At 37.9% G+C, this 21,281-nt stretch overlaps 1 protein-coding gene across 1 annotated transcript in view; it reads right to left on the bottom strand.

Annotated features, from left to right (window-relative positions):
• Positions 1-1,430: 1,430 nt before the first annotated feature.
• The window catches only part of LOC131619190 (uncharacterized), a 52,848-nt gene continuing 32,997 nt past the window's right edge, over positions 1,431-21,281 (bottom strand). Inside the window, exon 2 of the mRNA XM_058890314.1 lies at positions 1,431-1,861. Within this exon, the coding sequence (XP_058746297.1) occupies positions 1,431-1,861 (431 nt within the window). The remainder of the gene's footprint in view (positions 1,862-21,281) is intronic.

Raw genomic sequence — 21,281 nt, 5'->3', positions numbered from 1 at the left:
TCCTATGGTCCAACAATTAGATTTTCAACTTAAATGGGGTTTTGATTTCACAACACTTGAACCCACACCTAGGACTTACACATGCATGCTTTTATTCACAAGAATTTTTTTTTAGTTGTCTCACCTTTTCATTAGACGGGATATCATTTATGATGAGTCCAACCTGCTATTTATGGTGAGACAAACTTCTTTTCCTCCGGTTTCGGGCACAAGAACTTTATTTAAAAGCTTGCTCTTCCAATTTCAGGAACAAGAGCTTATTAAGAAGTGCTCTTTTGGAAACCTCTTTTACACACTTTTGTGTGTTTATTTGTCAATTCATGCAGTGTTCCTGGAGTGTTCCAGTCCTTACAGTCATTGTATCAATTACCCCACTAAGCCTTAATTCTAGCTCATATTCCATACTTGAAACCAAATCAATTTTATCACAAAGGCCGCCTACTTAACAGACTACTAGAGTCACGACAGGGTTTGTCTGTAACATGAGATCAATGCTCAAAATACTCCCCAAATCTTTGTTTCCTATATTGTTAAAGTCCCACATAGGATTTTCTCTAAGTTTTACTTTAGATAGTCTCTCGTAAGGGAGTTGCCGTTATTTTTTTACACATAAAAACAAATGAAAATTAATATAACTAGAACTTTAATGAAAAGTAAACATTAATTAAAAAAACTAGAACTTAATCAAACAGCTACAAATAGATTATTATATGATTGAGGATTAAGGGATAACAGGGGTCACGATGCAAGCCCCCATTCCCCCATACTTAAAGTAAGGTCAGTGTCCTCACTCTCAATAGACGGGAACGGGCGCGCCAACTGATGCCTTTACTTACCTGCTAGGCTTTGCGCCTGCTGCTCTTATGCACAAGGTCTTCTCTCATTTTTTTTCGAGCCTTTGTATTGGAATTCTTAGGGGCAGATGACTTCTTTGCAGCTGGTGCCTTTGGGACAAGATCAGTCGTGACAGTTGTCTGCATATGTGATGATTTGGCAGGGACCTTCTTGGGGGGAGTCTTGGCTTTTGGCTTTGCAGGGGACTTAGCTTTGGCAGGGGAAGCTTTCTGGTTTATCTTTGCTGGGACTGGAGTGCTGACTTTCATAGGGGAGGCTACTGAAGTCTTGTCAGCAGTCATCTCTTCTTCAGGATTCTCAAGAGGCTCCAATTTGTGCAAGCCATCTAAAGAATACTCTTCCTCTTCTTCTTCCTCCTCACCTTCTTCTTCATCCTCAGCATTTTTGTTAGCTTCTTGTACATCCATATCCTCCTCTTCACTTTGTTTACTCATGGGTCCACATATGAATCCATCATGTGGAACTTCTTCTTTTTCCAACTTTCCTAACACTTGCTCCTAGAGATTATTGGACTTGAGTAGTTTCTTATGAATTATTTCTTCCCAACTAGAGATTATAGAGTAATTAGCGACTTCTTAATCCGGGTATTGCAATGCATTAAGCACATTGAACACTACTTGTTGTCCATTCACCCTCATGGTGATTTCTCCTTTTTCAACATCAATTAAGGTCATTCCCATAGCAAGGAAAGGTCTCCCCAACAAAATGAGAATGTCTTCATCAGCATCGAAATCCATAATAATGAAGTTAGTAGGGAGCACAAACTTGTCAACCTTCACCAAGACATCTTCTATCTTTTCTTGAGGGTAGCAAATGCTTATATCCTCCAATTGTAGAGTGATAGTGGTAGGTGTGACATCGCCTATCCCTAACTTCTTGAAAATAGATAAGGGAATAAGATTAATGCTTGCCCCTAGATCACATAGTGCCTTCCCACAAAAAGTATCTCCAATGTAACAAGGGATGGTAAAACTTTCAGGATCTTTCAACTTAGGAGGGAGCTTTCCTTAAACCAATTGACTATACTCTTGAGTGAGTGCAACTGTAGAATACTCTCCCACTCTCTTCCTTTTGGTGAACACATCCTTTGTAAACTTGGAGTAGTTTGGCATTTGTTCAATAGCTTCAATCAATTGTATGTTTATATGGTGTTTGTCATACCCCAATTTTTGACCTAAGATACCACCTCATATCATTTGCATATGCATCATTTGCATCTCTAACAAATTGCATAGCTTGTGTTTGCTACTTGTGACTCAGCAGGGTTTAATCTGGAAATCACTCATCAGTACAAGTAACAATCAATTAGGGTTTTGTTCTCCCTTCATCTCAAATGAATCATCTTCATCAATAATCAACATTTGGTCCTCAGAGATTCATTTCAACAAGCTCAACAGCTTTGAATCGACTGAATTAGGGTTTTGACTGAAGACAGCACACTCCTGACTTTTGCTCAGAATTTGACCTAATGGCTTGGGACATGATATCAAGACCTCAAGTGCATCATTTTGACCTAATCCATTGGCTCATAACATCTCCTACACAAAGATTGATCAGACAAATCCTCAGATCAGGGTTTTGAACTATCAGGGACTGAAATCAGGGATCACATTTGGGAAACCCTAAAAATCCCCAGGAAGTCAATCAAAGGTTTCAATCATCTTCAAATAATCCCTATGACAATATCCAATGAAGATTGTGTCTCAATTCAAGATCCACAGTCATCAATTTCATCAGGTCGACAATTAGGGTTTTTGACCTAATTCACTGAACAACTGACTTTTTAATCAGGACATGGTGCCACAACTCAAACCATGGCTCAATATCCTCTAATGCTTCAATGTGATCCATTCATACCATTCATTTGAAGAGGGTAGCCTGTTTCATTTGAAATCTCCAGAAACGCGATTCGTCTGAAAAAGTCAACTGTACAAGATCGCCATTGATTTTTGGGGAATTTTGGTCAACCATGACTTTTGAAGTTTTAAATCATCAATATATGATATGAGAAGTCATTTGATCAAGAAAAATCAAGAAAATCAATCAAGAATCAAAAAGTCAAAAGTTTGACTTTCATACTTAGAAAATTTTTCTAAGTGTTTCTCATGGTTTTTTCCAAACTTTGGAGGGGAATAACTCAAAATTTCACCTACAAACTGAAAAAAACTTCCAACATGAAAGTTGTAGATTTTGATCCAATAAACAACTTTGACACATATAAATTTTTTCCATAAGATCAACCATTTAAGAGATATGGAGCTTCAAAGTTGGCATCTTTGGAAAATTTCACTTGAAACTTCATTTTTCTCAAAGTTCATGGATCTTTTTCACCCACTTCCTTAAGGATCTTGAAGAAACTTTCAACTAGGGTTTTGAAGTGTGTAATATGAGCTTTCCAAAATGTCCAAGAGCATGAAAAAATATGGAGTGTAGCTATGGTTTTGAATTTTGCAATTAGAGGTCATTATGCATGAAGTTACAAGCCATTTTCACTAAGTTCAATACTATATGGCCTATAATTCAAGCAATGACACACCAAAGCAATGATTGAATGATATTTTCTGATTTGAGATCAGAATGGAAAGAGATAAGAAGCTTGGCCAAAATAACCATGGTTTAGTTACTTTAACCATTTGCATTTAATGTGAAAGATTCCATTTTATCTCTTAAGCCAAATCATCATTCTTGATCAACTTGCAAGAGCTTTGTATTCAGAAACTTTGGCCTATAAATAGAGGTCATTTCCACTCTTCAATTCACACCAAAACCTCATAATCATAGGTTTTCTCTCTTCTTTCTTAAGTTGCAAGTTTCATGAGTTTCAAAGAGGGAGAATTGCAATTTCCATCTCTTGCAATTTCTGGCCAAAGTGAGGGTTCTAACATCTCATAAACATCAAATGTGATGTGTTTGATCCATCCACACACCCCAAAAACACCTAAATCTCAGATCACTCTTCAACCACCATGTTTGCATAAAGAGAGCCTTATCATGCCAAAATTCACACTAGCCCATATTTGTCCAAGTTAATCATCCAAACACATTCCATATATCATATATGAGCTATACCAATCATCATCCATGATCTGAAACACCTCCATCATCAAATTCGATCCTCACTCCAAGCAACTGCAGATCGGGTCTCATGGTTATGCTCAGATGAATTCAGTTCACTCCAAGCATCCAGACATGTTCCATAATCATCATTGAAGCTATCCAGATCATTGCAAAGCATCTGTAACACCTCTACTGAAGAATTCAATCTCCACTTTGGTCGTTTTTGAAGGTAAGCCTCATGAACTTCAAACTCATACTTGCATGCATCATAAATGAAATGTGAGCATACCATCTTGTTTCTGCACCTATGAGGATCATTAACCCTCAATCAATTGCATCTTAACTTGCACATACACGATTTTAGAATGAATCATAGAATTAGGGTTCTTCGTGTTCATCAGAGAATCAATGGCCTTAGGGTTAAAATAAATGAAATTAAATGCTATCATCATGTTCCTCGTCCAAAACCGAGCAAGATAGACCCTTTACTTGATCAATTTGGTTCAGTTTCAAGAATTTTCAAAATCAAATGGGGATGGTGTTCTTGGCGCCATTTTCTGTTCAGAAATTTCAAATGTTAATTTTCAAATATAATTAAATGGAGTTGTTATAGTAACAAGCTGCGCGCGCAGCTGGGTTGGCAAGTGTTTTGGCTGGTGAACACAAGGGCGTGGGTTCAAGTCTTAGTGAAGACAAAACCATTTTTTTTTAATCACTTATTTTGTTCATTTTTTTCACAAATTCATCCTTTAATTTAACCAATCAAATCAACTTATTTTTGATTCATTTTTTACACACCTCTTATTTAATATACATATTTTGACAATATCAAAAAAAATCACAAAAAAAGATTTATTTAATATGCTTTTAATTAGGTTTAAAATGATACATTTTTAAGTGTTTTTAAATACTTTAAATATTGTTTTTCATTTAATTTTTAACCTAATCACTTGTAAATATTTTTTGTGATCAAACCCTAATCATTTAGGTCTTAATTGAGTATTAAAACTTGTTTTAACTTAATTAAGTTGTTTTCTTTCAAATTCAAATCGTTTTAAGACGAGCAATCGCGATTCTTTTTCAAAACGATAAACCACTTCTTTTTTAAATCCTTTTTGATTAATCAATCGATTTTCAAAATGAAGTGGGGCCTCTCGAATATTAGAGAGTGTAAGTCCCATTTCTTTTCTTTTTGTACAGTTTGTTTTTTTCTTTAAACAATAAAACTTCAAAACAAAAATCTTTTCAAAACAATTTTCAAATCATTTTCAAAACAACAAAACTTCAAAGAAACAAAACTTTTCAAATATACCATGGGCCTCCACGTAGGTATAAGTCCCAAGCCCCTTTTGTACATACCCATTCCAGTACATGAAATTAGGTATTTCATTGTACGCCTTTTGTACATATCTCAATCAATCTGTTTTTTTAACTTTGAATAACAAAAAACAAAAATGAAGGTTTCTTTAAATCTTCCCAAAAATACCATGGGCCTCCATGTAGGTATAAGTCCCGAGCCCTTGTAAATACCTGTTTACATAGCTTTGAATAAACTCAACGGACTTCTCCCCGAGTGTGAGTCCCGAGCCCTGTGTATACAACTGGATCATGCTTACAGGTATATTTCCTTCATAAACTCCATTATATACACACACTTTGTCATACATGTATAACTGTTCATATTTGTTCATGTACTTGTTCATGTTTGTTCGTACTTGTTCATACTTGTGATTGTGTTATATATGCTTATTCAACTTAGTACAACACTAGGTTCCCCATAGCCTCCTATTGGGCTTCGTGCAAAGAATCTCCACTAGTTTAGGTTAGGACATAGAGTATGGTTTCCCGGTGAAATCGCTCTAAGAGCTCAAACCAACTATACCATGCCTCCCCTTGGGCTTTGTACAAACGAGTGACCCTCCCATAGCCTCCTCTTGGGCTTACAATGCAAGGACCCTGGATTGTCCCTCCCATAGCCTCCTCTTGGGCTTACAATGCAAGGACCCTCGGATAGCCTCCTCTTGGGCTTCGTACAAGGACCCACGGGCTTCTTATAAGCATCCCCAATATCCAAATCAAATACCCTAGGAGATTAGACATTTATCATCTCTATGATAGGAGTATCTCTTCTATATCATCACAAACAATCAATCAATCAAACTTTTTTGCCACAAGGCTGGCTAATCAATCAAACCGTTTTGCCACCGTACTGGCTGATTAATCAAAGTTTTTGTCACAAGGCTGACTTCATTGAAACTTTTGCCACGAGGCTGGCTGATTAATCAAAACTTTTTGTCACAAGGCTGACTTCATTGAAAGTTTTTGCCACAAGGCTGGTTAAACAAACAAAAACATCTTTATCATTCTAAGCGCCATAAGTGGCATGGCCCCGGGCTTATAATGAAAAGATTTTCAAACAAAAATCAAACAGATGTATGTGATGATATAGATTAGATACATCTAGCATTTAGACGACATATGTCTCTTTTCCTTTGCTTCCACTAGCATAAGTGGGAACTACGATTGCTCTGACTTTCTCAACATCCCTTTGAGAATACGTAGGCCCAAGGTCGTATCCTTGGCGAGCAAAACTTCTCTCTCAAACCACTCAAACCTTAGCACCCGTAGACCCCGAGCTACAGATGCTCTGATTCCCTCTAAGGGATATGTATGCAGAGGATCGCGATGATCTTTGCGAGCATAATCAAACCAACACCTTAGGTCCCACCTATTTCACAAGAACCTCTCAATAACATGGAATGAAAAACAAAGCAAAGAAACCTATAGAGTACTATAGATACGTTGGGTGCTAATACATTCCCTTCGTATAACCAACCCTCTTACCCAAGATCTCTCTCCCCACTTTTAGGTTATTGCAGCTTTTTTCCTTTTCCTCTTTTGGAAACAATAAAAAGTTTGGTCGATACAAAAGAAAAATCATTTTTTATGAGCACTCGAGCCCAAAGAAGGCATCAGGTGTCTCATCCCACAAAAAGAGGAACAAAACGATTTTTCGCCCGCGACAGAAAAATGGCGACTTCACTGGGGACCATCTTTTTATTGTTTCCAAAGGAAGGGTTAATTCTATTTGCTTTATTTTTCATTTCATTTTTTGTTATATGTGTGGTTTTGGTTCTGTTACTTGTGTGGTTCTGTTACAAGTGATACATTATGGACAAATCCTAACCCGGATTAAGTACACATAAGAATTAGGTGGAGGGTATAGTCATGTGCAGGCGCACGTGAGAATCCTTCCGCTCAGTGGAGGTTCCTTGTTTGTAATATATGTTTAGCGAGTTAATTGCGAAGACATTATTGCTTTCATTGAACTGTAGAAGCTGAGTTGGCTGTAGAACCCCAACCCATCCTGGCCTTATTAGGTTGTGGTGCAGAAACTATTCAGGTGAAGACTTGGATTAGTTGTCATGCGGAGAACCACACTCAGACGAGTTTTTCTTGAGAATATTGCTGGCTCATGAGTTTAATTGTGGAAAGCCGGTAATATCCGAAAGAAAAATGTAGACTCTGATGTATCAGTAGAACATGTTTTGCAGGTGATTAACTAGAACTATCCCATGTTTGGTTCTCTGACCTCATGCTCGTGACGCTGGACCTTTGAACCTGTGTGTACCATGTTTGTGTTACCATGTTTGTGTTGCCATGTTTACAGTACCATGTTTGCGTTACCATGTTCGCTTTACCATGTTTGAATATGTGGCATCCATGCATCCATGCATTCATACATCCATAAAAAAAAAATGAAAAATCTTTTTCCATAAAAAACATGATTTTTTCCAAACAATTAGAGAATTTTCTTTGCAAACATTATAGGATTAGGTTATGGAGTGGGTAAAAAGGCATACCAAGAGGTACGGTTTCAAAGAGCCTAATGTGGAAAGACTGAAAGAGTTAGCGTCTTTTGTACAAGATCCTTCTGATTTTAGGAAAAGCCATGGAAAGCTTTTGCCTATCTTGAACACTCATGTTGATGAAGGACTTCTCAAAACTCTGGTTCAGTTTTATGATCCCGTCTACCGGTGTTTTACCTTTCCAGACTATCAGTTGGTACCAACCTTGGAAGAATATGCCAATCTTTTGGGTATTTCTGTGTCTGACAAAATACCTTTCAATGGTTTGGAAGCCATTCCTAAGTCACCAGTCATTGCAACAGGTACCCACTTGAAGAAATCTGAAATAGAGAGTAATTGGACTACCAAAGGAAACCTTCCAGGTTTGCCTTCACAGTTTCTAATAAAGAAAGCCTTTGATTTCATCGAAACTGGTAGCATGATAGCTTTTGAAGCTGTATTAGCCTTGCTCATCTATGGTTTGGTTCTGTTTCCCAATATCGACGACTTTGTTGATATCAATGCCATAAAGGTCTTTTTGAATGGAAATCCCGTTCCGACTCTGCTTGGTGACATGTATTTCTCTGTCCATCATAGGAATCACCAAGGTGGTGGAATTATTGTATGTTGTGCACCTCTGTTGTTTAAATGGATTGTTTCACACTTACCTAAGTCTCCCATTTTCACGGAAAACCGAGAAGGTTTACGTTGGTCTCAAAGACTTATGTCTCTTACTAATAATGATATTCAGTGGTATACCTTGGCTCGCTGCGGTACAGAAACCATTGAAAGTTGTGGAGAATTCGCCAACGTACCCCTCATTGGTACACAAGGAGGAATTAATTACAATCCGGTCCTAGCCCGACGACAACTCGGGTATGCAAATTCAACTAAACCCATTGGCCCTACAGTGGAAAGCTACTTCTATCAGGAAGGAAATGATCCTCAAGGGTTGAAAACAAAAATCGTGAAAGCCTGGTACGACATCCGATGGAAAGAAAAAGGTGAGATAAGGAACTGTATTGCTATGAACGCCTACATCTGTTGGGTAAAGAAAAGGGCAAAGGAGTTTCAAATGCCTTATGATTATGAAAAACCCATGTTCCCTGTGGTACCTCAACGACCCAACATTCCCGCTAGGGAGGAATACCAAGACACTTTGACCAAGATGAGGATAGAAAAAGACGCTTGGGAAGAAAAGTTTCGAAGAACTGATGTGGAAAATAGAAAGTTGAAGAAAAGAGTGAAAGAACATGAAGAAACTCTCTATTATCAGGATGGATGGCTCATGAACAAAGATGAGAAGATCCGTCGGAAAGATGCCGCAATCAGGAGGTACATCAAAGAAAACAAGAAAAAGCTTGAAGGCTCAACAAGCAACGCTCCGATACCTGACAATTGGAAGAATGTGGTTGACAAGCTGAGAGCTGAAAAGGCCGAGTTGAAAGCTTACTATGGGAAAGAAATCATGAGGCTCAAGCTGCACAATGCATTTGGTTCTTCGTCTGATGAAGATGTTTAGGATTTGTTTAGATTTTCATGTATCATTTGCTTCTGTAAGGAGCTATGCTCCAATGTGTCGCGGGCGAAAAATCGTTTTTGTTTCTCTTTTTTTGGGATGAGACACCTGATGCCTTCTTTGGGCTCGAGTGCTCAAAAAAATGATTTTTCTTTTGTACCGACCAAACTTTTTATTGTTTCCAAAGTAGGAAAAGGAAAAAAGCTGCAATAACCTAAAAGGTGGGGGAGAGATTCCGGGTAAGAGGGTTGGTTATACGAAGGGAAGGTATTAGCACCCAACGTATCTATAGTACTCTATAGGTTTCTTTGTTTTGTTTATTCCATTCTTGTTGTGGTGGAGGTTCTTGTGAAATAGGTGGGACCTAAGGTGTTTGTTTGATTATGCTCGCAAAGATCATCGCGATCCTCTGCATACATATCCCTTAGAGGGAATCAGAGCATCTGTAGCTCGGGGTCTACGGGTGCTAAGGTTTGAATGGTTTTTTGTGTTTTGTTTTGCTCGCCAAGGATCGACCTTGTGCCTACGTATTCTCAAAGGGATGTTGAGAAAGTCAGAGCAATCGTAGTTCCCACTTATGCTAGTGGAAGCAAAGGAAAATAGACAAATGTCGTCTAAATGCTAGATGTATCTAATCTATATCATCACATACATCTGTTTGTTTTTGTTTGAAAATCTTTTCATTATAAGCCCGGGGCCATGCCACTTAGGGTGCTTAGAATGATAAAGATGTTTTTGTTTGTTTAACCAGCCTTGTGGCAAAAGTTTCAATGAAGTCAGCCTTGTGACAAAAACTTTGATTAATCAGCCAACCTTGTGGCAAAAGTTTCAATGAAGTCAGCCTTGTGACAAAAACTTTGATTAATCATCCAGTACGGTGGTAAAACAGTTTGATTGATTAGCCAGCCTTGTGGCAAAAAAGTTTGATTGATTGATTGATTGTTTGTGATGATATATAAGAGATACTCCTAGCATAGAGATGAAAAATGTCTAATCTCCTAGGGTATTTGTTTTGGATATTGGGGATGCTTATAAGAAGCCCGTGGGTCCTTGTACGAAGCCCAAGAGGAGGCTATCCGAGGGTCCTTGCATTGTAAGCCCAAGAGGAGGCTATGGGAGGGACAATCGAGGGTCCTTGCATTGTAAGCCCAAGAGGAGGCTATGGGAGGGTCACTCGTTTGTACAAAGCCCAAGGGGAGGCATGGTATAGTTGGTTTGAGCTCTTAGAGCGATTTCACCGGGAAACCATACTCTATGTCCTAACCTAAACTAGGGAGATTCTTTGCACGAAGCCCAATAGGAGGCTATGGGGAACCTAGTGTTGTACTAAGTTGAACAAGCACACATATCACACATATGAACAAACATGAACAAGTATGAACAAACATGAACAGGTATGAACAATTATATATATGACAAAGTGTGTGTATATAATGGAGTTTATGAAGGAAATATACCTATAAGCATGATCCATTTGTATACACGGAGGCTCGGGACTTATACTCGAGGAGAGGTCCCTTTGAGTTTATTCAAAGCTATGTAAACAGGTATTTACAAGGGCTCGGGACTTATACCTACATGGAGGCCCAGGGTATTTTTGGGAAGATTTAAAGAAACCTTCATTTTTGATTTGTTGTTCAAAGTTAAAAAACAAACTGATCGAGATATGTACAAAAGGCGTACAATGAAATACCTAATTTCATGTACTTGAGTGGGTATGTACGAAAGGGCTCGGGACTTATACCTACGTGGAGGCCCATGGTATATTTTATGAAACATGGTTGATTATTTTTAACAGACGCGAGGTTTGAAAAACTGTTTGAAAGTTATTGTTTTGAAAAAGTTTTCTGTACAAAGAAAAAACTGTAGAAAAAAAGAAAAAAGGAGTGGGTCTTATACTCTCTAATATTCGAGAGGCCCCTGTTTTATTTTCATAAAACAGGGTGGATGGTTTTGAAAAAGAGTTGAAAGATTTGGCGTTTAAAAACTGTGAAGGTTTTGGAAAAAGTTTTCTGTACAAAGAAAGACAAAAGGGACTTATACTCTCTAATATTCGAGAGGCCCCACTGTTTTGAAAAACAATGGGTGATTTGAAAGTGAATTGATTACTGTTGTAAAAACAGTTGATTGAGTTTTAGGCTTACCTCGAAGAATGAGAAAATTGGATTTCTGAGTTTGAGGTGTTACCTTGATCCTCAAGTGGTATGCTTGAAATAAATTATTTCATGATCATCCTCTGTAGCAAATGGAAGACAGAAAAATAGACAAAGCCAGAAGACGACAAAGAAACATATCTCGAAACCTTAAATGAATTGTAATTATTCAAGTGATCTGCAACAGTAATCAAAAATTAGAACATGAAAATTCAAATGATTAATTACACGAAGGTTATATGATGATATCAAATTCAAAAGAAAATAATCTAAGAGAAGATATTTTTTTGTGTTTTTTGAATGGAATTAAGTTAATTAATAAGATAATTAAACAAATAATTATAAAAATAATTAAACTTAACAAGAAAAATAATTCTTTTTATGTCACAAATTAGATTATACAAGTATAAACCTAAATATAACAAGAAAATATTTTTTGGAGTTTTTTTGATTGGTTGATATTAATTAATAGTAAATAATCACACAATTACTAATTAATTAACAAAATAAATTAATTATGTATAAAAATAAAATATTTTCATGTCAAAAATTAATTAAATATTTTATCAACCAAAAAGTGAAATTAAAATGATTTTTGGATTTTTGAAAGTATTTTTAATTAATTATGCAAAGAAAAACAAATTAATTAAGAAAATATTAATATATGATCCTGTGTGGCAAAGTTGATGGTCCATGGTGGACTCGCGCTTTCAGGAGCGTTGGATGAAAGTTGAAATGAGATCTGATGGCTGCAAGCGTGAGAGAGCATCATAGGTGCGTGGACTGAGAAACACCAGAATGGTCAGAATTTCAAATCCAAACGCGCGCAAGGCCTCCAATGAGGAGCTGCCACCTCTTCATCTTCTTCCTCTCTCCGTAGCTAGAACCCTGCAAGTGTAGCTAAAACATTTAGCTACGGATTTTATCCGTAGCCATAGCCCCTGCACATAGCAAAACGTGACACAAGCAATGGAAATTGATTATGAAGACATGGTTGAGCTCGTATGGATCTCACGAACCCAATGGAACCATTAATTTCCTGAAATTTCGCCTAAAAACGAAGACCCCTCTTTTGAGCTTCAAGAACCCTAAAATGGCATATCTTGCAAACAACCATTAAAATCCAATTAAAACTCCAGAAATGATCAGAGCATATAGACAATCAATAATATGTAATCAAATTAAGTTTAAAGTGCGTGCAAGTATGAATTAGAACTTGGTTTTGTTCTTGACAAACTGTGTGCTATGGGGCTTGATTCTGGGCCCTTCAAGGCTTGGGATTGATTGGAATAGCTTCAGGAACGTTCAAGGATCATGTTGATGCTTTTAAACCTGCTTGAAACCTTTTGAATCATTCTACAGACCTCCACCTGTTTTGGCTCCAAATTGAAAACGGCCATGGTGTTTCTCTACATCCAGAAACGTTCCAGATGTTTGGATCACTTCTAATTGATGTATGGAAGATGTTTGAAGTGATAGTTTGGTAAATACACGAGTAAATTGAGAATTGGAGGTTTAAGGCTCAATTTGTGCACTCATGGAGTTTTTGTGATGAAACTGACTTTTGGATAGTTTTGTGATGGTTTAATGGTTCAAACAACTTCAAAATAGTGTTTAGAATATGTTTGGATGACACCAATAGTTAGAACTCTCAAGATTTGAAAGTTGAAGTTCTAACTTCTTTGAAAAATGGAAAGAACTTGCAAATAGGTAAGAAGTGAGAAAGCAAGCTTTTCAATGTTTTGGTGTCCTCTTGGATGTGATTTCCTTCTCTTATTTATAGGCAAGGAGTACTGAATTGAAGGGCAAGCAAGTGGAAAAGTTATGATTGAATTTTGTGGAAAAAGATGGCATGGAATATTTTTTCAATGATTACAAAGCTTAACCATGGTTAAGGAACTCAAGTGCCATAATATTCTCTCTAATCTGATCTTTTATGATAAGAATCTGACTTGCATAATTACATTTGATCATTTCTTGCATTATTGGTCACATAGTGTAAGAACTTTGTGAGAAAATGGTGAAAATTCAAGCATAAGGACCTCTAATGACAAAATTCAAAACCATAGCTATGCTCCATGTTTTTTCATGCTCTTGATCATTTTGGAAAGCTCATGTTACACACTTCAAAAGCCTAGTTGAAAGTTTCTTCAAGACCTTTAAGGAAATGGGTGAAAAAGTTCCATGAACTTTGAAGAAAATGAAGTTTTAAGTGAAGTTTTCAAAAAGTACCAACTTTGAAGCTCCATATCTCTTAAATGGTTGATCTTATGGAAAAAATTTATATGTGTCAAAGTTGTTTATTGGATCAAAATCTACAACTTTCATGTTGGAAGTTTTTTTCAGTTTGTAGGTGAAATTTTGAGAAATTCCCTTTCAAAGTTTGGAAAAAACCATTGAAAAACACTTAGAATTTTTCTAAGTATGGAAAGTCAAACTTTTGACTTTTTGATTCTTGATTGATTTTCTTGATTTTTCTTGATCAAATGTCTTCATATATCATATATTGATGATTCAAAACTTCAAAAGTCATGGTTGACCAAAATTTCCCAAAAGTCAATGGTGATCTTGTACAGTTGACTTTTTCAGACGAATCGCGTTTCTGGAGATTTCAAATGAAACAGGCTATCCTCACCAAATGAATGATATGAATGGATCATATTGAAGCATTAGAGGATATTGAGCCATGGTTTGAGTTGTGGCACCATGTCCTGATTAAAAAGTCAGTTATTCAGTGAATTAGGTCAAAACCCTAATTGTCGACCTGATGAAATTGATGACTGTGGACCTTGAATTGAGATGCAATTTCCATGGGATATTGTCATAGGGATTATTTGAGGATGATTGAAACCTTTGATTGACTTCCTGGGGGTTTTTAGGGTTTCCCAAATGTGATCCCTGATTTTGGTCCCTGATAGTTCAAAACCCTGATCTGAGGATTTGCCTGATCAATCTTTGTGTAGGAGATGTTATGAGCCAATGGATTAGGTCAAAATGATGCACTTGAGGTCTTGATATCATGTCCCAAGCCATTAGGTCAAATTCTGAGCAAAAGTCAGGAGTGTGCTATCTTCAATCAAAACCCTAATTCAGTCGATTCAGAGCCTTTGAGCTTGTTGAGATGGATCTCTGAGGACCATATGTTGATTGTTGATGAAGATGATTCATTTGAAATGAAGGGAGAACAATACCCTAATTGATTGTTACTTGTACTAATGAGTGATTTCTTGATTAAACCCTGCTGAGCACAAGTAACAAACACAAGCTATGCAATTTGTTAGAGATGCAAATGATGCATATGCAATGATATGAGGTGGTATCTTAGGTCAAAAATTGGGGTATGACAGATGCCCCTATTTAAGTTTCTTCAACCTGAGACATGAAGATTGAAAATCTTCGTTTTGATAGGGTGGAAGAGACTTAAATATCAGAAGACGCGAATTTTGGACCTAAGATACCAAAATTGCGAATGATGCAAGGATATCTTTACCGAGGGAATATCAAGAACTGACTCCGCTGGGGAAAAGAGATCGGGAAGGATGTCTCAATCCGTTTTAGGAAGAGAATCCGTTTTGTCTTTTCGGGAAAGCAAGTGTATGCTTCACCGGGGAATGATAGCTTTGTGAGAAAAGCTTACCTATCGACATTATCGACTATCATCACAGGGATAGACTTATTTAATAATGCGAAGGTGAAAGGTATGAAACTGTATTACCGACTATCAGCATGGTGATAGACTTGACAAGGTAAAAAAGAGTTTCAAAGGTTCGGTTAATATTACCGACTATCAGCCTTGTGATAGACATGTTTAATAATATGACTAGAACAAAAGGTTACCGACTACCAGCCTCGTGATAGTGGTTTTGAAGACATGATCAATTATCAGCCGAGTGATAAAATGATTCTGGAGACTTTGCTAGGGAAATTACTGGTTATTCAGCCTTGTGAACAGTAATAAGGCCCTGATTGTCAAATGGTTTGCATGATTGATTTCCTTGAGAGAAAAAAATCTTTTGAAAGAAACATAAGCTGCTCAGATGATGAGGCTATTGCTTATTGTCTGCTTTTTCAACGACTCTATTTGAGGAATCGGAATTTGAATCTTTGGTAAAGACAGGGTTCTAACCAAGAATGAATTGGAAAGAAACGATCAAACAAGACTTTGTACCCAATGAGGAATGAACTCGAATGGGTATTTTCTCCTTCGTTTTGAGAGGAGAAACTAAAGCAACCTTCTTCCACGAGGAATGATCTCAGTGGGGAACTGGAGAAAGAATATGTTTTTTTTTGCTTATGGGTGACGACCTACTGGAGAGATAACACGCCCATACCTATTTCTTTTTTTTCTTCTCTTTTTTCTTCTTCTTTTTTTTCCTTTTTTCTCTTTTTCTTTTTTTTTTTTTTGGGATAGATATATCCTGAACAAGTGATTTTAAAGCATACATTGAAAAATGCAAGAATGCATAAATGATGCAAATATGTATGAATGATGAATGTCATGAATGTAGCATGCATGCTGACGATACTGACAGACAAAGAAGTATATACTGGAGATGGACCAACGCCGCAATACAACCAGATACTCGGCAAATGTTCTTCAACACGGTGTAGATAACACGGGTGATGAATGGTGTTGCGTGTTTTAAACTTCTCTGGGGAAGACGAGCATCTTTTCTTATTGAGATGGGAGAACTTCTTCACTGGAGATGGAAAATCTTCTTCACTGGGGATAAAAGACCTTCTTCACTGGGGATAGAAGAGCTTCTTCACTGGGGATAAAGGACCTTTTCCTATCATAATCTTTGATTCATCCTATGGAGATAGCTGTTGATGTTCCTTCTGTTGTTCACAACTTAAAGGAAAATTTCGCTGTTATTTTGAAAAAGAAAAGTGAAGTAAATTCATTTAAAACTTATTTTTTTCTCTTTTTTTTTCAAAAACGAATAACACAATTAAAGCGTCATTTTGTAAGCTGAAAGAAATTAAAGATTGCAAACAAATGGGCACAAGGCTCAAATTTATTTAATAGGATGGAAATCAGCTAAAGGCGTGATTCCATAGAGTATTTACAAAAGTTGGAAATGGTAATTATGTGGAAAAGGCTACATTGAAAGCAATAACCACTATTCCCCCCAACAACTTTGAGTTCCAACTGTGCTTGTCGCTTCAGATTGGCGATGATTTGATTGAAGATCCTTCGATGAAGTACAGACTTTTCAGGTGACGAAGTATGGACTGATGCAGTTACTTTGTCATTAATCCTTAATTTTTGCCTAGATTGCCTTTTCAGGTTTTCAATCTACCAGGATGAATTTTTTCTGTTTATTGTCTCTAATTTTTGCCTGGACCGCCCTTTCGGGTTTTCAGTCCACCGAGACGCTCATTTTTGCCTAAGTCGCCCTTTGCGGGTTTTCAACTTACCGAGCTGTTCTTTTGTATATTTTTTTTTTAGACAAAGTATTTCTTGACTGCATCAGCATTCACAGAATGTGGGAGTTCATCACCATCCATGGTTACAAGAGTCATGGCGCCGCCAGAAAATGTTCTTTTGACAACATACGGGCCTTCGTAATTAGGAGACCATTTGCCCCTAGAATCTGGTTGAAAAGACAAGATCTTTTTAAGCACGAGGTCGCCTTCTTGAAATTCACGAGGTCGAACCTTTTTGTTGAAGGCTTGTTTCATCCTTGCTTGGTATAACTGTCCATGGCATAGAGCAGTCATACGTTTTTCTTCGATTAAGTTCAACTGATCGTATCTGCTTTGAAACCATTCAGCCTCTGATAACTTAGTCTCCATGAGGACTCTCATTGATGGTATTTCAACTTCTACGGGGAGCACAGCGTCCATGCCGTATACTAGAGAAAAGGGAGTTGCCCCTGTTGAAGTACGCACTGAAGTACGGTACCCATGTAAAGCAAATGGCAGCATTTCATGCCAGTCTTTGTAAGTGACGACCATTTTCTGGACGATCTTCTTAATGTTCTTGTTAGCAGCTTCGACGGCGCCGTTCATTTTTGGTCTGTAAGGAGAAGAGTTATGATGCTCAATCTTGAATTCCTCACACAATTCTTTCATCATCTTGTTGTTCAGGTTTGAACCATTGTCAGTAATGATCTTGCTGGGAATACCATATCGGCAAATGATGTTATTCTTGATAAACCTCACAACCACTTGTCTTGTAACATTGGCGTAAGATGCTGCTTCGACCCATTTGGTGAAGTAATCAATTGCTACCAAGATGAAACGATGACCGTTTGAAGCTTTCGGCTCGATCATTCCAATCATGTCGATACCCCACATGGAGAAAGGCCATGGAGATGAGAGAACGTTGAGTAGAGTCGGTGGCACATGGATCTTATCTGCGTAGATCTGGCACTTGTGACATCTCTTCACGTGTTTGTAACAGTCTGATTCCATTGTCAACCAATAGTATCCTGCTCTTAAGATCTTTCTTGGACATTGCATGCCCATTTGAATGAGTTCCAAAGGACCCTTCATGCACTTCATGCATTAACATATCTGCTTCGTGTCTATCCACGCATCTGAGCAAAACCATGTCGAAATTTCTTTTGTATAGCACATCTCCGTTCAGGAAGAAACTGCCAGAAAGCCTCCTTAGAGTTTTCTTATCTTTGTTTGATGCCCCAAGTGGGTACTCTTGAGTTTGAAGGAAGCGTTTGATGTCGTGAAACCACGGTTTATCATCGATGACTGCTTCAGTTGCAAACACATAGGCGGGCCTTTCAAGGCGCGTAATTCTGACTTTAGGCACATCATTCCAGTGATTGACTTTGAACATGGAAGATAGAGTAGCCAAGGCGTCTGCCATTCGATTCTGATCTCGAGGTATATGATGCAATTCAACCTTGTTGAAGAAAGTCAACAGACGTCTTGCATAATCTCTGTAAGGAATCAAGCCAGGGTGGTAAGTTTCCCACTTGTCTTTGATTTGGTTGATCACAAGGGCTGAATCTCCATATATGTCGAGGATCTTGATCCTTAAGTCAATGGCTTCTTCGAGACCCATGATACAAGCTTCATATTCTGCGATGTTGTTGGTACAATCAAATAGTAATCTGGCGGAGAATGGGATATGAGTACCCTTGGGAGTGATGATGATTGCCCCAATTCCATTGCCAAAAGCGTTTACTGCTCCATCGAAAATTAGGCCCCATCTTGATCCAGGATCAGGACCTTCTTCAGGTAATGGTTCGTCACAATCTTTCATCTTCAAGTACAAGACATCTTCATCAGGAAAGTCAAACTTGAGAGATTGATATTCATTAATTGGTTGATGCGCCAAGTGATCGGCGAGAATGCTTCCTTTGACCGCTTTTTGAGCACGGTATTCAATGTCATATTCGGATAACAGCATTTGCCATCGGGCAATCCTTCCTGTTAAGGCAGGCTTTTCAAAGACATACTTGATCGGATCCATTTTGGAGATTAACCAAGTAGTATTGTTGATCATGTATTGGCGGAGACGTTTTGAAGCCCAAGCCAAAGCACAACATGTTTTTTCGAGCATGGAGTAACGAGACTCACAGTCTGTGAATTTCTTACTCAAGTAATAGATGGCATGCTCCTTCTTACCGGTTTCATCTTGTTGTCCAAGCATACAACCCATGGATTCTTCTAACACAGTAAGGTACATGATTAATGGTCTTCCTTCAACTGGAGGAATCAATATTGGTGGTTCTAACAGGTACTCTTTGATACTGTCGAACGCTTTCTGGCAATCTTCAGTCCATACAACCCCTTGATCTTTGCGGAGAAGCTTGAAAATTGGCCCACAAGTAGCAGTCATTTGAGAGATAAATCTGGAGATATAGTTTAATCGTCCGAGAAATCCTCTTACTTGTTTTTCAGTCTTTGGTGCAGGCATCTCTTGAATAGCTCTGACTTTGTCGGGATCTACTTCAATACCTCTTTGGCTGACAATGAAACCCAAGAGTTTTCCAGATCTAACCCCAAAAGTACATTTGTTAGGATTCAAGCGAAGCTGATATTTCCTTAGTCGTTGAAACAACTTCAAAAGGTATTCAATATGTTCTTCTTCTGTGCTGGACTTGGCTATCATGTCGTCCACATAAACTTCTATTTCTTTATGCATCATGTCATGAAAGAGAGTAGTCATTGCCCTTTGGTAAGTTGCGCCTGCATTCTTTAATCCAAACGGCATCACTTTGTAGCAAAAGGTACCCCATGGGGTGATGAAAGATGTCTTCTCCATGTCTTCAGGAGCCATCTTGATCTGATTATAACCGGAGAACCCGTCCATGAAGGAAAAGACGTTGAACTTAGCGGTGTTATCAACCAGCATGTCGATATGTGGTAATGGAAAGTCATCTTTTGGACTGGCCTTGTTCAAGTCACGGTAGTCAACACACATTCTGACTTTGCCATCTTTCTTCGGAACTGGCACTATGTTGGCCAACCATTGAGGATACTCAGAGGTGACAAGAAAACCTGCGTCGAGTTGCTTTTGAACTTCCACTTTGATCTTGTTAGCCATATCAGGGTGAGTCCTTCGCAATTTCTGCTTAACTGGCGGACATTCTGGCTTCAATGGCAAGTAATGCTGAACAATATTGGTATCCAACCCAGGCATGTCTTGGTAGGACCAGGCAAACACGTCAACATATTCTTTGAGAAGGTCTGTCAACTTACTCTTGATATCAGCATCAAGCAGTGATCCAATGGTCACTTCTTTTTTGTCTTCTTCAGAACCCAAGTTGATCTTTTCTAAAGGCTCTTTGTGAGGCAGAATGGCTCTTTCCTCGTGCTTAAGTAATCGAGAGATCTCGTCCGGGATCTCCTCTTCTTCCTCTTCTTCGGCTTCGAACACAGGAAACTCAAAGTTGGGAGAGGGCATAGGGTTATTGCATTCAATGGGTTTATCAATAGTAAATCTGCACATGTGATTTATATTTATTTCAGAAAATTTATGAATGCAAGAGTGTATGCAGATTTTTTTTTTGAAAAGTTTTTTTTTTTTTATTTTTTTATTTTGGTTTTTTAGGATTACCATTTCCAGAAAAAAGCAAAAAATAAAACACATAATGTAGGGAATTCAAAATGACACTTTATTTATGATTCATTTTTGAAACAAAGCCCTAAACACAAACTCATTTGTCTTGGGCAGGACAAAGAGGGAAACTTTTAAAAACAAAGCCCTATACACAAAGTTATTTGGGCGGAACATTTAAAAGCAAAGCCCTATAAAACATCTCTCTGCTTTGGGCAAGGCAGGAGGTCAAAATAACAGCGAGGTGATTACTTTGAGCGGCGAACAACATTCGGAACGTCGACAGCTTTCCAGTAGCAACGAACTCCTCTGTGTATTATGTATTCAGGAAAATTCTCCCCAGAATTATCTTCAGTATTGACATTGACCGCTGGTCGAGCAGGATTTGAAGGTCCTGGTTTGTCACCCTTGTTCTTTGTAGAGTTGAAACGGTCTTCTTCTACTTCTTGAAGAGCATAAGATGAGTCACAATCTTCAGAATTTTCAGGATGTATTTCCCAGTCTTCAGGATGAAGAGACTCATTGTCAGCGACACTTTCTGAGTCAGTTGCGGGACCATCTTCCCCTTCATCTTCAAAAATGGCATTTATGTGATAATAACCATCTTCAGGATTATAAACCTTGGCAGATGCATTGAAGTTGAAATCTTCAGTAATTTCAGGCTGCTGAGAAAATTGACAGGGCTGATAAGCCTCTTCTGGTTGACTATTATATTCAAAGGAATCTCCCCATCCAGTTGGTTGGATATCCTCAATCGCAATCTTGTAACTTTCAGGTGCAGTGTATTTCACCATATAATCAAATTTTCCACTTGGTTG

Source organism: Vicia villosa, linkage group LG7 (assembly GCF_029867415.1).
Source record: "Vicia villosa cultivar HV-30 ecotype Madison, WI linkage group LG7, Vvil1.0, whole genome shotgun sequence".
Taxonomy (NCBI): Eukaryota; Viridiplantae; Streptophyta; class Magnoliopsida; order Fabales; family Fabaceae; genus Vicia; species Vicia villosa.
Note: the sequence above shows the minus strand (reverse complement) of the source record. Positions and strands in the feature narration are given on the sequence as shown.